This window comes from Manis javanica, chromosome 13 (genome assembly GCF_040802235.1).
Source record: "Manis javanica isolate MJ-LG chromosome 13, MJ_LKY, whole genome shotgun sequence".
NCBI lineage: Eukaryota > Metazoa > Chordata > Mammalia > Pholidota > Manidae > Manis > Manis javanica.
In genome coordinates, this window is record NC_133168.1 from 61,147,419 (window position 1) to 61,166,759 (window position 19,341).

General features: G+C 38.8%; 1 protein-coding gene across 2 annotated transcripts in view; it reads right to left on the reverse strand.

The window, feature by feature from the left end:
* The window catches only part of ADAT2 (adenosine deaminase tRNA specific 2), a 62,442-nt gene that overhangs the window by 35,620 nt on the left and 7,481 nt on the right, over positions 1-19,341 (reverse strand). The window contains exons 3-6 of one of the 2 annotated variants that reach the window (XM_017676872.3): positions 17,179-17,329; positions 15,816-15,922; positions 11,565-11,637; positions 7,789-11,455 (exon numbers count right to left, since the gene is read on the reverse strand). In XM_017676872.3, coding sequence (XP_017532361.1) covers positions 11,412-11,455; positions 11,565-11,637; positions 15,816-15,922; positions 17,179-17,329 — 375 coding nt within the window. In that variant the 3' untranslated portion in view covers positions 7,789-11,411. Of the gene's footprint in view, positions 1-7,788; positions 11,456-11,564; positions 11,638-15,815; positions 15,923-17,178; positions 17,330-19,341 lie in introns of those variants that run through there. The other variant, XM_073219689.1, reaches the window with a different exon arrangement.

The window sequence follows — 19,341 nt, forward strand, 5'->3', positions numbered from 1 at the left end:
GGCAGTTTCTGAGTTTTTGCTAGAAGAAAACAACAGAACTGTTAGCTGGTTCTGAGACATCTAATGAATATGCAGGTGCATGCTAAACGCAATGCACTGGGAGAAGCTGCGATGATAACACCACCCAAGACATACACAGTCTCTACCCTCTTTGGTTTATGGCCTTGTGGGAGAGCAGGTAAGTGCCATGTATGGTAAGTGCTAGAATGAAGAGATACTGCACATACACACATTCCCAAAATATTTATGTTCTCAAAGAATCTGAATTAAATTTACGTCCCCCTCAATCATTATCCATTGATTGAAACTTAGCCTTGCTTTACCCCCTCATTCCAGAGCCAGTGTCCCCTTCTCTTTAGAGTGTCACCTCTTTCCAACTTTTCCCTTTTTTCTTTATAGTTGCCCTTCTTGATTCCATAGCTCTAAGGTGATCCCCAACACTGTAAGGACCCATAGGACATTCACAAAAATCTTGATGGACCCTCAGTGGTTCTCAGAGTTCTATACAAAAATTCATTTCCACTTTTTTTTTACAGCAGAAAGTTGTCTCTGCTATATTGTCAATGGTCCAGGACAGGACCAGAGGACTAGAGCCAAAGGGCACATCATGGAATTTCTTCTTTAGTAGCGCATTTCTGGCAAACAGCATGTGTGAATGCGCCCTTCTAGTTTTGCTTCTAGGGTCAACAGAAGTGTATAAAACTTTTCAACTTTCTTCAAAACATTTGCCATGAAATTGACTTAATAAAAGGAATAAGAACAGTAGCAGCAAGTTACAAAGCAAAACTAGGCTAGGTCACATCTGTTGAAAGGGCAGTTGATATAAGGCTGAATATTCTATCACCTTAGAGTCCACATTTACCCATTGTTAAAATATACAACTTTTCAAACAGTCTTAAAGATGTTATTGTCAGTTTTAAAGAAGCAATATAGATAGGGTATCATTTTCATTTATAACTACTGCTAATATGGGCAGATTGGGGCACTACTAGGATGATTTGTTGGGGAAAAAAGTCAGAGTATTAAGAGATTTTATACTCTCTCATCTAGGCAGGTAAGAGAGATCTGAAACACTACAAAATATAAAATGAGGTCAGGCAGTGATGTATAAGTCTGTGTATTTCTTTGATCTTAATACCTAGCACTTTTTCAGAGAAAGAGTCCAAAATGACTCCTAACTTTGCACTGTAACTCTGTCCATTTGCACAGAGACAAATGAAATGCTCTTCACCTAACCAACCAATAGCATGGATAGAGAAGTGGCTTTCCTGCCTTCAGAAACCAAACCTCCTTCCTTTGTTGGCTATTTCTTGTTAATCTAGTGAAATTAACTATCTGAGCTATAATCTATTTCAAATGTTGCTGTCTCCTCAGGAGAGAAGCCAAACACAATTTTATCCTGTCCTTGCTGGAGTCACTTCCTCTACATCCTCTCTTACCTCTCTTCCTCCATGTCCTCTGGTGTCTAAGGATGGCTACTTCATCTCTCAGGGATTTTATGAATGCCTCTCTGTTGTAGCCTCCAGAGGTTGAGACAGGTCAAGACTTAATACATTAGCCCCATTCTCCTTCTTATTTTGGATCCTGCTCAGCTATGCTATCCAACCAAGTGCAGTGAACAATGAGCACCAGATGAAAACATGGCCCAAATAAGTATGCCAGCAGTATAAAATCCCCGAAATTTACTGGGTCACCTTATTAAAGTTAACAATACAAACTTTCTCCCATTATCAATTCAATCTGTTGCTCCCACAGAGAAATTTCCGTCCAAAATTCTGCCCTACCCTATTTTCTTTCACTGACTCAGTTCCAGGCAGAAGAGATGGTATTTGGGCCTTCGGGTGGAACATGGGATCCTTTGTCAGCAGCTGCGCCATGGGCCACCTGCCAGTATAACTGGAATAGAGCTTTAGCACCTCCAACATTTGATTATTTCAACCCTCGGGCACTCATTTCCCTCTTTTCTAAAATACCTAAGGGTCAACAGAACACATGAGACTATCACAGCACTAGTCTTAATCCCACAAAATTCAGAGGCACAAATAAATTCCCAGGAATAATCTAAACATTGATTTCCATCTGAGGGCAGTTCCCAAGCAAAAGATTGCATTCCCCAGAGTACGAGACCTTACAACCCCAGATGCTTCTTGCTAGTACAAGCTACAGACCATTCAAAAGATTTGGTGTTATCCGGGTCTGCAAGGAAACCAAAAAGAAAGTCTCTATCCTTTAGATTTCAGGATGCCAGTGAATTTGCACTAAGTGTTAGAATTCAGGCACTGAGAAGTCAGGGGACAGAGAACTTAAGACATGAATCGTGCCACCGTGTGCTCACTGCCATGCTTTGCCTGCATAACCAAGCTTGGATACACAATTAAAATAGCAACTTAAAAATAAAAAGATGAAGAATGTTGCGCTCATTGCTAACTCTGCTGTTGCCAAGAGTAATCAGCAGTGAAAAGATAAAGCCATCAGTATTTGAATTTAAATGTTAAAATAATAATAAAGCCTATGGTCTCTCTAAGGTTAGTTTATAATAAAAATAACTTCTTGATCTTGGAAAACTGATCTGGTTTCTTTCCTCCTTTCATTCTCCACTTAATGACTGAAGTTATTATTTCCATGGTGGTCTCCAAACCACATTTGGTTTCTATGTAGATTGGCACATCACCTCCAAATTTCACCAGCTGCCTTTTCCTCTCAAGAGAATATGATTAAAATATTAATCCAGCTTCTGGAGTAACTAACCAAAAATTTCTCCACAGCATTTTCCTTGCTCTAAAATATGCAGTGAGCCCTCCCTTGTAGGTTTTATGCTTTGACAGGAAAGTTAGATTCTAGCAAAACAGATTTAAAATTTTTACCTTTCTGCCCCTCTACTGCTTGTTCTGACTTCTCAGACCTGAAAATGGGAAGTTGCAAGCTCGCACCCAAAGCGTAGGTTTCCAAATGAGAAGGGATGAGCTAGAGGGAAGCTGCGGTGGCTGCCAAGCTATCTGGAAGCGACGGCTGCCACCTAAGCTCCACGGTCTCTAGGCCTTCTCAGGAAGATGAGACCGTGTTCTCTCACTACTGCTAATTCACGGGTTTGTCCTGCTCACTGGAAACCACCCAGACCTGCAAATCCATCACCCAGCAAGCATTTACTGAGACCGCCTCTGGGCCTAGCCCTAGGCTAAGTCTTCTGCTTTGGAAGACCTTACAATCTAATTACTATAATAGAGACCAGTTGAGTATTCAACTATGTGACACTAAGTAGGAGTTTGAAGAAAATGATCATTGTGGCTGGAGTCCTCGGAAAAGATTTCATGGAGATTGCAGGACTTTGCAGGGCAGGGTAAAATAATGCTTGAGGTTTATAAGCTAGTCCTGTGTGCTTAGGAGAAAAGAACATGGCAGTGCGTGGGGTTTACCCGGGGAGATCCACCACAGCAGGTGGTGAGCAGGCTTCCCCTTAGCACCCTGCCAGCGCAGCTTGTCACTAAAAAAATGGCATTCCTCTCAGGTAAAGAAGAAATTTAATCTTTCCTGAAATTGTTTAGCATTTGAATCAGGATGGTGAAGGTACTTACATGAAAGTCTAACTGACATCCCTAATTTATTTAGGTCCCCTACTTAGAAATGTCACTGAAATAAATGACATCCTATTAATGCCAGTACAGGCTCACTTAAAAGCTGAAAACACTTGTATGTGAAGTCAGGATTGCTGGTGGAATGACAGATCCTTTTCTAACAGGCACTACGAGCTGAGAAATATCACTAGTAATACCTTCTAGGATTAGGATTTGAACGACCAAGCATTAGAATTCTGTTCCATTAATTTTAAAACATCATACTGTAGGATTCAATCTAAGTAATTAGTGAAAATAGCAATACTTTGTTATTTCCCCTTAAATATTAACTTCATGTTTATATTTTAACTGAACTACATGCATTACATGATAAAAGTGTCTTTGGAGGAACAGTCAGGTTTATCTAGCTCATCCCATGATAGATGACAGAACAGGTGGACAGGGGAGAAAGCATTTTCAACATTGGCAAACTTGATTTTCCAGAAGAAAAAACAGCTAAGGTCCATTCTCACCCTCATGATTAGCTAAATCGCTAACTCAATCAACTAGTCAGTGGGTTAATCCTGAACTCTTACTCTATTCTGTAAAACTGAAATAGATCTTGATCTCCCCTTCAGGAGGCTGTTTTTTTTTTTTAATGGAGGAAGAACAATCTTTATTTCATTCCAAGTATCATTTGCAGACCAGGTTTTTCCATCACTTAAACTGGTGCCTCACTTAAACTGATGTTTCTGAATAGTTCACCTCCATGTCAGCCTGGGAACTGACAGCAAAGTGGGCTGCGGTGAGAGTAAGAGCAGGGCTCTCTGTGGCGCTGGAAGGTCAATCAAAGGATGGATGCTGTTCTCTGGGCACTGTGCTGTAGTGCCCACATTCTCCACCCTTTATGACATGTTAGAAGTTCCCCGTTATGGGGAATAGGCTGCAGGCTCAGAGAAGCTGCTTCTCCATCAGCACCAGCGGGAATTAAGCTTGTTGTTCCAGCACTCTTCCAGACCAGCACCTCCAGTGCTTCGCAGCAAACACACATGATGAATGGTGTGCGCATGCGGCACACACCCATGGGCGTTCCCAGGATCATACACAATGAATGTGGGCTTTAACCCCACCCCTTCTCCAAAACAAGAAAGCATGGCAGAAGGCTAGATGAGAGAGTGTAATAGGGAAAGGCTTGCATCTACTCAGCACATTATTAAGAAGTGAGCTGAAACATTGCAGAGTTGCAACACCATGTTGAAAACTGCTGCCTTTGACACTAAGCTGCCTGGGACTTTTGGCATCAGTGTCACACAAGTTGACTGCAACTGGTCAGCCTCGAGAGCTCCCTCAATAGGCTGCTGCTAAGCAGGGTGGGTGCCATTGTGCCGCCCTTTCTCAACAGAGAATGGACCATCACCTAGGACTATAAGCACACACTCTGAGGATATCCTGACTGAATTCAATCCTAGCTTTATGCTTTTTGCTCCTCACTGGGCCTCTTCACAAATATTCCAATTCTCCTCCTCCTGGGGTAGATGGTGGATTACCTTTCCAGCCACCTTAAAGTTGAGCATGGGTATGTGACTTACTTTAGTTCTTATGTGAGCAGAAGTGATGTGTCACTTCTGGGCAAAAGCCAGTAAGCCCTCCTAACTCAAGAGTGGTCTGTGGTCCCACAGTACAGGAATCACCTGGAAGCTTGCTATAACTGGAGAATCTCAGATGCACCCCAGACCTCCTGAATTGTAATATGCATTTAACAAGCTCCCTACATTATTCATATGCACATTCAAGTTCGTGAACCCTGCTCTAAGACATTGGGCATTATTTGCTGTCTTCTCTTCTCCCTGCCATGGTGACTGATGTTCCAAATGGTGGAGTTCAACCTATGTCCTTGGCATGACCTGAGATGGATAAGAAGGGAACAATGAGAGAAGTAAATCTATGTTCTGAGCCACTACAAGTTTAGGGTTGTTACCTTGTTATAGCCTAGCCCATTCTAACACCATCACGTAGTACCTGTAACCCTGGGCTAGTTACATAATCTCTTTATGCCTCAGTTTCCTTGATGTGAAACAGGGCTAGTGAGAGTACAGACTCAGGTTTGTCATGAGGATTGATGAGGCTTAACATATGAATAGAACCTGACAAATAATAAGTTCTATGTAAATATTAGCTTCTATTATTGACACACTCCATCCCCGTAGCTCAGGTATTGCCTAGTGATGTGTAATTCCAGTCTCCTTACCTCACGTGATTGTAGCATCAGAAACTTGGTCCCTGGCAATTCCCCACCAAGACACAACACATATTCTGGGAACAAGTATGCAACTACACATCCGGAAAAGGAAGAATGACTCCCCTCGGAAGGAAGCAATAAACTTCTTTAACTTGGCCCGAGCGTCCCTCGCTGGCGTCTTCATATCCCTGTCACTCCCTAATCCTGCATATGCTGCCCCTCATCCTCTTTCTGACCTTCCCAAATCCTGCTTGCCTTTCAGGTCACGGCTGGTGTCCCTCCTTTTTCATGAAGTCTCCCTCAAATAGTTCTTGCCTGTGCAATCTAGAATTCAGACATAATATTTGTCTATTACACAGAGGGCTATGTCCTGAACTCAATGCTGGGTAAAAAAACAAAATACCTAATAAATGTTCATTTTTCATCTTTTCTTCAAACTCAGTGTATGGGACTCTAGCACCAAAGAGTTACCAAAGCTGCTGCAGAGAAGATGCTATGGAGACACTTTCTGTTGAAGTTCTGGTTTTCAAAAGGATACAATAGATTTTTGACATTATAGTAACTGTTCTTAAAGATGACAAATATTTGACATTTTTACTATGACAATCATAAACAGAATGTATTGTTTATTCTAAACACAAATTGACAAATTAACGCTCCTCCTTGCCACTCTCTTAAGGTGTAGTGTATATATGGAAACAACATATATTCTGTCTCAGAACAAATATTTTAGTGTCTTGGATCTCCCTTTCATATTTATAAATCAGAAAAAAAAAACCATGGCACTGAAGCAATTCACCACAGCTGTACAATTCACCACGTTATTCAGTTCCAAAGTCCTAGAACTTGAACGAGCACCTTAGAGATCCAGCCTCAATGTTTTATATTCTCCAGGGTGTCAAGCATTTCTGAAAGGGCCAGACAGTAAATAATTTTGGGCTTTGGGAGCCACAGGTCTCCGTCACCACTATTCAGCTCTGACATTGTAAGAACAGAGGCAGATCTAGAAAACACAAAAACAAATGGGCATGCTTGTGTCCCAGTAAAATTTAATATGTGAACAGTGAAACTTGAATTTCTTATAATGTTCTCAAGTCACTAAATTCTTCTTTCAGTTTTATCAACCATTAAAAAATGTAAAGCCATTTTTAAACTTGTGAGTGGTACAAAACAAGCAGCAGACTGGGATTGGCCCACAAGGCATTCTTTACCAGCTCCTGCTCTAGACTCCCAACCAAGTTCATGCTCCTCCAACCACACCACAAGACTCCCTAACAGTCATGGATACATGGTGTTTAGACCACTATGCCCTTAAGAATCAGGGATGAAATAATCCCATGAGCCTGTTTTTATTAGCTCAACCTGAAAAAGAAGATCTTCTCAAGATGTCAAACTTTCACCAGAACTTATGCTGGTCTGCCCAGAGAAATAACGCCACCCATCACCCTCTCCTCACCACACAATCAACAATTTAGAGAGTAAGAAAATAGTTGGCAGTTTTCTTCAGAGATGAAGTCAATGTAGTCTCATTCCTTTGCCAAAAGGCAGGGAAACCAGCCCTTAACGCCTCTTCTTCCCAGGGCTATTCAAGGCCAGTGGGTGCAGAATGATGGGGAAGGACAAGCTTTGGCTTCAACATATATTTTTAACAAGGAACCTCACTACTTTACAAAAATTTAATGATTTTTTTTTTAAAGAGCCTTGGCTTTTCTATTTTCACTGACACTTCTTTTTAAAAAGTAGCAGTGCTTAAAGCATTTTAAGTCTAGATGTCTCTATGCAAACCCAGGAGAACACCTTTTTTATGGCCACATGACTGTCTAACTAGTGTTAGACACCTCTTTGGTCACTAAAGACATCTGCAGTATCAGAAACATCTTAGACATATTTTTCCAAAACTCTGCCTTTTCACATTATCATTAAATTGATATAATTATTAGTTATGTTGAGGCCATCAGGAAAGAACTTATTTCTCAGACTTCCTTTAATTTTCATTAAGACTTCCTTATTTAAAATATTATTAGGAAAAGAATTTTGTAAATTTTAGCAGGCATCATAAAAGAAGAATGCAATCAAATAATTTAACAGTTGCTTTGAAATTCGTATCATTCATTTTCTTTCCTTCCTTTTCATTAATGTCAAGTACATTTTCTTTTACAAATGTAACAGTTTCTGTTCCCAGACTGCTTATCTGTTGCAAGGGAGGGAAAAAAACAATAATTACATAGATTACATAGTGCAGAAATCAGGTAACACTTTCACGTGACCAGAATTAATAACATCACCAGTGAGGGACTGATGGCCTTTGGATGCCTTTTGATACTCTGAGAACACAGTATTTTCTAGAATACATAACCTGAATCTAATCATGAGAAAACACCACCATATATAAATTTAAAACAAAAAAAAGTTGAGATATAATCTAAAGTACATAACCTGAATCTAATCATGAGAAAACACCACTATATATATATATATTAAAAAAAAAAAAAGTTGGTGGGGGGAAAAAGGACTGTAAGATTTTTTAAATGTCAATGTCATAAGAAATAAAGACAGGCTACAGAAATGCTCTAGTTAAAAGAAGCTAAAGATACATGACAACTACATGAATACCTCACCCTAGAATAGATCTGATAATGTGGAGTGAGAGGGGTCCTCTGAGGGACATCATGGACTCAACTGACAAAACTGGAATATAAACAGTACATTAAAGTATTGTATCCATGTTAAATTTACTTAAGTCAGTAACTATATTGTAATTATATATAAGAATCTCCTATACTTAGGAAATACTGAAACATTTCAGGGAAATGGGCTATGAGATATAACTTTCTACCAAATGGTTCAGCAAAACAATTATTTTCATTCATACATAAATATATAGAAAGAGAAAGAAAAGAGGGGGAGAAAGAGAATAAAAAGACAACAAATGATAAAGTAAAGGTACAAAATGTTAACAATAGGTTTAAAGAGTAAGGTATTTTTGCAACTTTTCTGTAAGTTTCAAATTGTTTCCAAATAGTTAAAGAAAAATTAACAGCTCTTGCCTACAGTAGAGTTCTTGGCTATCTATTTTCTCTCCATAGCATTCCAAATACAACACAGGAAGAGATGTTTATGCCAAGTAACAAGAGTGCAAAGATATTTTAACACCATCTTTTATCAGTGATTGAAGGCTGCCAAAGCATTACATACCACCCGTTCTCACCAAAGCCCACTGCAAAGACCATTGGATATGTTAGCAAATTAGATGGAATCATTTCCCATGAATTTCTCTCAACAGGGCTGCAATTCTAAAACCTTTTTGCATCCCACAACTTTCATTATTATTTCATACACAAATCTCTCAGCTAATCTCTTAGGCACTATCAGTATCAATCAATTGGATTCAATCTTTTGAACTGAAGCATCGAAGTATTTTAAGTCATGTCTGCGTAGCTAGAGAATGTGGTACTCAGATAGCAGATAACCTCATCATATATCCACAACTCTTCACCACTTTCAAACTGCTGTCAGAATCCCGCAGCCTTAACGTCTATGACCTCACGTCTAAAGGTCCTCTATCAGCATTGGAGGTGTATCTGTAATATGCCTTATAAACTGATTTTTACCCCAAAGCAATGGAGGGAACTGTGCCTAAGACCAAAAATTAGGAGAGTTTTCTATAGTCATAACTAAAATTAAATTTTCAGCTCTACTTAGGAATTAGGAAATACCCATTCTCCAAAACACATCGAAGACAGAATATATGTATATTGGTAAGTCTTTTCTATTCCTCTGTTTATAGTTTTGTTCTTTTTATCCTTTTGGCAGTGACTATCTCTGGGTTGAAACACTCCTATGCGATTTTTGGCTTTGGCTTTTTACCCTACATAATATCCTTATAAATCATTTTCCCCTAAAAGTCCAATCAATAATTTTATTGAACAAATGTTTACTAAGAATCTACTTGGCATAAGATGCTTAGCCAGACTTACTGGGTGGCACCCTCCAGAGGAAAGATTCCAGGTTTTTTGTCACAAATAATTCCCAAGAAAACAATATGGGGACAGTAAGGGCAATGAAGTCCACTTCAAAAAAGCACAAAGAGCCAGAAATTAATTATGACCAACTGCAAGGGAATAAACTAGTCCAACCACTACAATTTAATGGGAAGATCATTTTAAACTTTTAACTTAAAAGTAGGTGAAATTGGAGAGAAGTTAAATGAACACTATTATAGATTTCAAATTATGCATATTCCTCTCCATAAAACTTCCTGAATGCAGTTAAAAACACACATGTACAAAACCAAGCAATTATAAATCCTCTGAAGCATGTAACTGTGATTAGATGCTACTCTCAGCAATATAAAAATACTTTCACCACAATTACATTCCAGCCTGTAATGTAATTTAAAACAAACAAGTCAGAGACATTGCTCAAATGACAGAACCAACAAATACAGATGCTTTGCATCAAGAAAATGAATCCACGGGAGAAACGCAACTGAGCAGGAGCTGCCCTCCAGGACCTGGAGCTCGGCTTCTGGTGGAACCGCGAGGCCCCCTTCTGGGCAGAGGCAGTGCGCTCCGCCTGGCTCAGCATCCATGCCAACCCTCACTGCTGTCAGTAAGCAGGCAAACCTGGGACTTCCTGCTGTGGACAACCTTCCCAGGCTTGTATTCACATTTTTCAATTTTAGTTTTAAATTCTAGATTTGGATTTTTATAAAAAGAAATCATTTGTATTTGATTTCAGACTAAACTAACCATCTATTTGATTGTGCCACCAGCATTCCCACCACCAAATGGCACACCCATCCCCTCTACCCTGCCCCCTTCGTCTGTGTTGCCATTGTCCTTATTGCCCTCCACAGACTGTATAATCTATTAGGCTTATCATCTGTCTCCCTCTGCTAGAATATAAGTTCCACGAGGGTAGGATTCTTTGTTCTGTTCACTGACTCTGTGAACTTTTGTCTTTTTAAGGCTATCCATCTTCAAAGAAAGCATAAATAAGGCCAAATTATTACAGCAACATGCTGTTATATAAAAATGACACTTAAGCACTTGTTTGAAAAGTATACATTTTCTCTAAATGCTTTATAAAAACAAAAAAAAAATCTCTTCTAAGGACCATATAATCATGGTCTATATGTACACAACTCATAGACAAATTCTAAGGAAATCATGGGCCAGAACACCCTGGGAGATCATAGTGGCTGCATAGAAAGAATCCAATTCCAAAATGCTAGGCCTGGAGCAGGTGCCCAGTGTGGCACACACCAGTCCAGACACACACCAGGTAACTGGGTCTGCGTGCCATTCTCTGAAAGTCAGCACTTCCCTGGACTCGGCATAATGATGCTGGCAGGAAGAGCATCATGTTTACTAATGTCTAAAAAGTCAATCATTAATTTTCCTCTTCTTAAAATGTTCTTTCAGCTTTTAAAAAAGCTAATCATTGTTTACAATTGTCAGACTTTTAAAAAGTGCCAATTTGTTCCCTTAACAGAGCGAATGATGAGAAACCATTTTCCCATGAGTTAAGGATAATACATAAACATACAATTCAATAATATCAACAGATTTCACTCCAAAAATTTCATCCAGGGGCATTAGGCTTCCATCAGAACAAATTCAAGATTTTTGACATTCCTTTTTCCGAACTTTTGATTTTGGTGCTGTGGAAAGAAAAGAGTAAGAGAAAATGAAGAGATAGGCCCATGTCAGGCTTTCTGCACACGGATCTGTTTAAAGTGGGGTACATTTTATACAGTAGAGGAAACTGACCATTTGGATTTTCTTGTTTGTAGAAGGTCTTTAACATTTCCACTGCTTCCTCAGCCCGAAATCCAGGAACACACTGATGTAATGAGAAATTGAAAATGACTATTGGCCTATGAAAATGTGTGTTGTAGCCCATAAAAAGAGTAATATATAATTATGTAAACATATTTCAGATAATGTTAATACACTTTGGAGATATACATAACATGGGTAAGGAAGTTCATTTCCAGAATAGACATACAGCCTCAGTCAAACATAACTCTCAAACAACTATTACTGAAGTTACTAACTATGTGGTCTTGGGTAAGGTAGTTAAAATCTCTCTGCCTCAGTTTCCTCATATGTAAAATTAGGTAATTATAGTACTCAAGAGAGTTTTTTGTAAGGATTAAATGAGACTATATAAAATAATACCTATGAAAACCTGGCACATCATCAGGGACATTAAACATTAGTTACTTTTATCAACAGTTATTTATTGGTGGCCCACTAAGTGTTTAACGCGACAGAGCTAGAGCTGGCAGTCTGCAGCTAAGAATGAGCTCTCACACTTACAAAGCGTTGTTAAAAGTAAAAAAAAAAGGAGATCCAACAGGCTAAAAATTTACTGTCGGGCTCCTTACAGAAAAATACATTGTCAGTTCTTTTAAAAGTGCTCAGCTCATTCTACCTTTGGTATTTAGAGAGATGAGACCAACACATGAGAAGAGCAAGAAATTGTGAGAATGGCAAGGAGGGATGTTGTGTGAAATACTATGTGGAGATGAAACTTGAACCTGCCTTAAAGATAGCAAATATTTAAAGAGACTGCTGAGCAGAGCATTTCAAGGAAAAAGTAAGTATGGATTTTGTGTGAGGAAACCTGTTGAGAGGGCCAGGGGATGATTATTAAGGGAGAATATGGAAGGAGATTCAAGAGATAAAATGAGATGAGATCAAAATAAATAGGGCATTGAAGGTGTGTCCCAGGAGTTTGGACTTGCTATACTGCATCTTTCTGAGGTGCATGAAATGATACAATGGAGATTCCAGGGAAGCATGGCCAGAAGCAGTGCCCAGGAGAGGTAGGAGCCAGCGAGCTTCTCCTCTGGAAAGGCTGGTCCCCTGCTCAGAAGAAGCCTCCCTTTCCCCTGTGCCTCCAGTCAGCTCTTGCCTGGGCCTACAAAGCCTGTATAAACCACCCCCATCAAAACAAATAAGCTTCTACAAGTTCTATGTTTTTGATTTCACATATAAGTGAGATGACACAGGCAAGTCTTTCTCTGACTTCATTTGGCATAATGCCCTCAAGATCCATCTGTATTGTCCCAACTGGCAGAATTTCCTTCATTTTTATGGCTGAATAATATTCCATTGTATGTATGTGTGTGTAAATACATAGTGTGTATATACACAAACACATATTCTGTCAGTATATATCATATTTTCTTTATTGATACAGAGAGAATAATATCCCATTGTCAGTGTATGTGTATATTTTCTTTATATAAGCAGACAGCAGAATGGTAGCTGCCTGGGGTGGGAGAGTGGGGGAAGTAGACATTGATCAAAAGGCGCAAATTTTCAGTTATAAGATGAATAGGTTCCAGGCTCTAAGATCAGCACGGCAAGTACAGGCTCACAGTACTACACTGTACACTTGAATGCTGCTCTGAGTAGAGCTTAAATGTTCTCACCGTAATAACAACAACAAAATGGTAATGATGTGAGGTGTTAAGGATGTTAACTAGCCTTACTGTTGCAAATGTTACACAATATATGTGTATTAAATCATCACATTGTATACCTTAAACTTACACAATGTTATATGTCAACTATATCTCAATAGAGCTGGTAAAGAAAAACAATAACCTTCCTTCTGGGCTGCCCCTCAGGCATGCTGCTACCCTCATTCTCCCTGAGAATATTCCAAAGTCCTGGCCATCATTTTTGTGGCTCTCATTTCCTCCTCGACCTCATTCTGGCTGGCTTGTGCTCCCTGGACTCCCCTGAGGCCGCCCTCCCAGATCTCCCAGGCCCCTACTGACCAAAATCCTGGTTCCTTTCCATGCTCTTCAGTTTTCTGCAGGCGTGAAGACTACTAACCGTATGGGCTTCCTTTTTGAACCCTCTCCTCCCTTGGCCCGCAAGTACTTCCGACCTTCTCAGTGCATCCTAACCATCATGGACCAAGCCCCTTCTCTTCCCGCCATGGTGGTGGCTCCCCTGGGTTTCTGCCTCTCCTCATGCACTCTCATGAGCACCCACATGCACAAAGCACCCTCCAGTCCTGCAGAGTCAGAGCAGAGGTCCTGAGCCTTGGCTGCTCAGCGGGACCGCTGAGGACTCTCCAAAAGGCTACTGATTCTAATACAGTGCCCCCCTCCCACTCCCACCTTCTTACTGAGCAGGACTGGGCAAGGGGGGCAGGCATGGGCATGCTTCAAATTCTACAGATGATTTTTAATATGCAGTTAGGGATGAGCCCCACTGGGTCACAGGTGAGGGAAATTGCAACTCTCTAAGACACTAATATTTCCAAATATCCTACTACAGCTACAGATCTGTGGCTTTAATAGAAATCACAAGTTCTTATTCAAATAAATTTTTAAAAACAGGGCAGCAACATATTATAAACTAATCACCACCTCTTCAAAAAGAATCATTCTGTAGGTGTTCTCTAAGAACTTTAATGCTGCCTGTAATACAATATGAAAAGAATCTACAATTCTGCAATAAAAAAACAGCATCCCACCTCTCACAGACTCCCTCATGCCCCCTTCCACCCAGCCCAGCCAAATAGAGGAAGAAAACACAGCAACCAGAAGCCTGGGATACCAGTGTTTTCTTTAGAATCTCAAAACACTTAAAAAAAAAGAAACAGCACAGAATTTGGCATCAAAACTGGAAATATGGCTTCAAACAATGGTCATTCATTTCAGTGGAGCCAATTCAGCCAGGTATACACACTACAAACAAATGTATTGTTTGGTTCAGCCAAATCAACTCTGTGCAGAGACATGTAGGAGAAAACTGTATGCATACACTCGATATCACTGCTGTGCTGGAGAGAAATGCTCTACCCCTGTCTGAAATCCAAGGGCTCATCTTTGTTCTGTCTAGAAGCTTTGAGAAATTCTTTACATCTTTCTCATACATGAAGTATAGAGTCAGCAATTCACTTGCAAAGAGTTATGTAAGCAAAATCTGAGCTACTAAGAGAAGTGATTGGGAAAAATCAAATCTCTTTGCAGATTTTTTTTAAATGATCAAGCTAATTGTATTGTTTACTCTCCACCATTCTATAACAATTTCTTCTGGGATACAATGTTAAAAGTCATCTATTCTGAGTATAGGATTTGTTGGTTAAGCTAATGTTCAGCTGGAAAACTAAAAATAGAGTGTTTTCCAAAACTTGTTGTCAGTGATATTTAGCCAAATTTTGCCCTTCAGATATTTAATATTCTCCTAAAAATATCTGAGGTCTTTGAAGTTAACTGCCCACCATGTCCAGCATTTGTTAAATGCTTTTCTTTTTAAGGCATAATACTTTAGAATTAACCTTATATCTTGGAGAGAAAAACAATCAAACCGGTTTATGAAAATTGGTATGTGTCCACAGGCCAAACTCTGAAATATAACTTCCTACTGCTCATAGCCTTAAACATAAAAACTTTGAGAGATTTGGGTAGTTTAAAGGATATGTAGAACTTCTAAGAAAAGATAAAAGAAATATGGATTCTTGAGTCTGGGAGAAATTTCCATATTAAAAAGGAAGGAAAAAATATAATGAAAATACAGGTATTGATTCTTAGACACTAAAAATAGTGTGAGGCAATCAAGCAAAATGACCGAGTTTGTACAAAAATATTGTGTGTTCACTGTCAATAGCATCCACTGTACAAAGCAGTGAGGGAGGCCAACCTTTATACAAACTTGGTATGGAGCTAGGAACACTCACTGAGTGAGAACACCAACAGTGGGAGTGTCTTCAAACACCCCTGAAGGTGTTGGTGAAGATTGTCAGGAGATACCTCCAAAGGCTTGGGAACTCTCCTTCAGAAGAGATTCTGTTAAGAGAGCTAAGCACTCACCTAGAAATGATTACCTGCGGTCTCATAGTGAGGCTAAAAATGACCTTGACCAGAGGTCCCAAGAGCCTGTTCGGGTCTAGCACGGCTTTTTGGCCTACTGACCACATACCTACTATTCCCAAGCCCATAATGAGATCAAAGCAACTAGAAGGAAAGAAAAAGCTCAAGCAAGTCATATTACCTGAAATGGTCTCCCAGTATTTGGTAAATCAGCAGAGGCAATATTTAGAACAGAGCCACAACCACCAAATCGTTCATTCTGACAGCCATATACAACCAGCGGGATTTATAAAAAAGAATTAAGGTCATGCAAAGAATGTGTAGTTCAAGGGGGTATCATGACAAAATCAGGGTACGTTTATACCAGCCATCATCCTGGAGAGAAAAGCTCGTGCTACTTTTGAAACATGAAGTTGAGGTTTAGTTTTAAAAATCACACAATCCAGTTACAAAAAAAAGAAAGTAGTTCAATGTATATAGAAATTAGTACCTCACCACTGCAAATAGAATGAAAACTGAATTAAGTAAATGCTGACTGTTCACTATTTGGTGTTCTTTCTGGTCTTTCCTAAATCACTAAATCACTTTTTGTAATACATATAACTGTATTTTACAAACTCTAATTAGAGAATTAGAGCCAGAAATGATGCTGGAGTTTAATCCAGTGATTTTTTACCTTTTAAAAATATCAGATTTTTCCCCAAATAAAGCACAACCTGTGCCCTAATATAAAACAGACTAATGCTCAGCCACTCTGTAAGGCAAGATGGTGAGAAAATTCTAAGTCGGCCATAACCCCTCTCTTTACAGAGATTGTTCATATCATAGTCAAAACCTCTGCATTATTTTTAAACTGATAAAATTATTCACACAAATGCAGCAAAATCAGTACATAAAATATATGCAAGTATGAAACTGAGTTTTTGAATTATCAATAATTTTTGTAAAAGATCTTCAGAGACTAATTTGCTATATCCAGTATTTATATCACTTACTCTATAAAAGATACAATTCAAAGAGTTGTAACTTTATTAATTTCCCACTTATTTATAATTATAATATCATAAGTGATTTGTTTGTTTTTTACTTGGTATTTATTTCTAACATAAAATTTTTCATTTAATGTAATAGGTATCATGGCAAAAATAAACAAAAACATTATAAATAGAGAAATAAAAAATTTTAATCACTTATAATCTATTATCCAAAGGCAAAATTTAAGACTTTTAAGTGTTCAGACTTCCCTGTTTTATAATCTACTTTAATGTAATTTATGATTTATCTTTACATAATAAAGTTAGTCCTAAGCTTGCTTTCTTATGCTTATTTGTTATTGATACAAAAGGAAAGGTAATTTTATTATCTAAAAAGCTTTCTTAAAACTTTTTTGGCCAACGGATACTATATCTTATAATGTCTACCATCTACAATAATGTTTCATATATCTCTGTTTTCATATATTAGAAAACAGGGTACATGTTGGGCCATTTTCGAGTTCCTAGGAAGGGTGAAAGACTTTATTAACCCATGAAGTCAAAGGATACTCATCAGGCGGAGAGCAGCTGCACACATAATACAGGGCTCCACGGTGACATACAACACAGTGCGCTCAAATACTTCGGAAGGACTCTTGCCACTTCGATGACACCAATCAAGGGCCTGGTCAATGGCCACCATTTCCGCATGTCTTGTAGCCTGAAAAGAGAGCGGTGCCTGCAGTGACAATGCTCACTACACATAACTGTATTTTACAAACTCTTAAAAATAAATACAAAAAATGGGCCTAATGTTTCCACCAACATTTTAACAAATTAAGGTTTCAGGACACCTTCAGCAGTTGACATGTATTCCCCAGGTCAAGTACTAGAACTCCAACCAGAGATACCTGATCTGAGGTGCCATACAAATTATGGTCTTAGTTTAGCCTAAAACGTTTCAATTAAAATGCCATAGAAAAGGTGAGTCTCAAAAAAGAGAGAGAAAAAAATGAGTCTAGGGTTTCTGAATATTTCAGGGGAAGCTTCAAATTTTCACAAGCAAGTACTCCAGTTTCAGATGTTTTCAAGGCTCTCACCTCAAAGCAAATGAATATTTAGTTTACTGAAATGTCATCAGATTTTTCTTTGGGATGAGATTTTATAGGAGAAAAAAAAGATTTGCTCTCAGTCTCAGATACCTCATAGGAGATAGCAGAGTATGGAAGAAATCACACAGCATTTGGAATCAGCCACACTTAAATTTGAATACCAACCATGACATTACTAATGACATGGCCTTGGGCAAAATACATAACTTTTGTAAGACTTGGTTTCCCCATATGTAAAATGGGGTATGAGGTACACTGACTTCTATACCTCATAAAGCAATCTGAATTAGGTGATGTACAAGCCACCTAATGCTACTTACACACACACACACACACATACACACACACACTGTTCTATGAGATCACTGTTAGTATTCACAGTGGCATTTATCAACAAACTTACACCAACTGATACTCAGTATATAAGTTGATACATAGTGGCTATTAGAAGCCACTGTGCTAAATTCTAGGTGAGATGAAAAGTCTCTGTCCTCAAAAAGCATAACACTTGGTGGGGCAAACAAAAGGTGTTCACTATCTGTGACAGGATGTGAAAAATGCTGGCACAGTGGTTCATGGTGCCATGGAAGCCAAAGGCAGATGGGAACAATGCTGGCCCAGAATTATAAACTCAGAGCTGAAAGGTACTTATTTACAGAAGAGGTTCCCAAGCCTGGCTGCATAACAGAAGCAACTGAGCAGCTTAAAAAAAAAAAAGTTTCACCAATTTGGGTGCTTCTTAAAAATCAGATTCAAAATTACTGAATCAAATCTCTCATAGTTCTCAATAAATAACTGTTGGATTGAATCATCTCAATCAACTCTCTCTTTTATTGCTGAAGAACCAGAAGCTAAGGTAAGGTAGGATATATTAAAGACACACAACTGGGAGAGGTGATGCTGGTAGTGATGGGGGCCGGGGGTGGTAGTGGCAGAGCCAGAGGTAGGACTCAGGTCTCCTCATTTATGTCAAGAGTTTTCTGTACTGTGTTTACACATTAACCTTCTGTAGGACACAGAATATCAAAATAAATTCACATTAATTCAAGGTATAGAAGAAACCCAGGTCACTGTGGAGTTAGGTGGACATCATTAGGACATCTGAAGCTCTCTTTAAAGATATCGTACCAAAACATAAAACACAAATAAGGAGATATAACAATTATTTAAAATACAGAGTTCCACACCCAAATAAGTATCTGTATATTCACTAATTGCTGTATTATGTTTATTACTTATCTCACAGATATTTTGATAGCCACATAATTGCTTTGTGAATCTGGGTTTCTACTCTGCATGTGTTTTGCTAAATCTGTTTTCTTTTGGATAGATGTGATGGATGAACTTTAAATTCCCAATAGCATGATTACTAACACCAGTTTGTTCTCTGGCTCCTAAGATCATCTGATAAGATCTAAGTCTGTGTGAGTGGCATTATGGCTATAAGCTATCCTTGACTATACCCAGTACTTCTCACAATCATAAAACTTAATACTTCCCTTATACTTACTGTGACAGACTGTTCTAATATCATGTTCAAGAAGTGCTGCCTTAATTCATGAACTTCTCAACCTAACCACAAGAAATTACAAACCACAAAGTTCTTAAAGTGTAATAACAC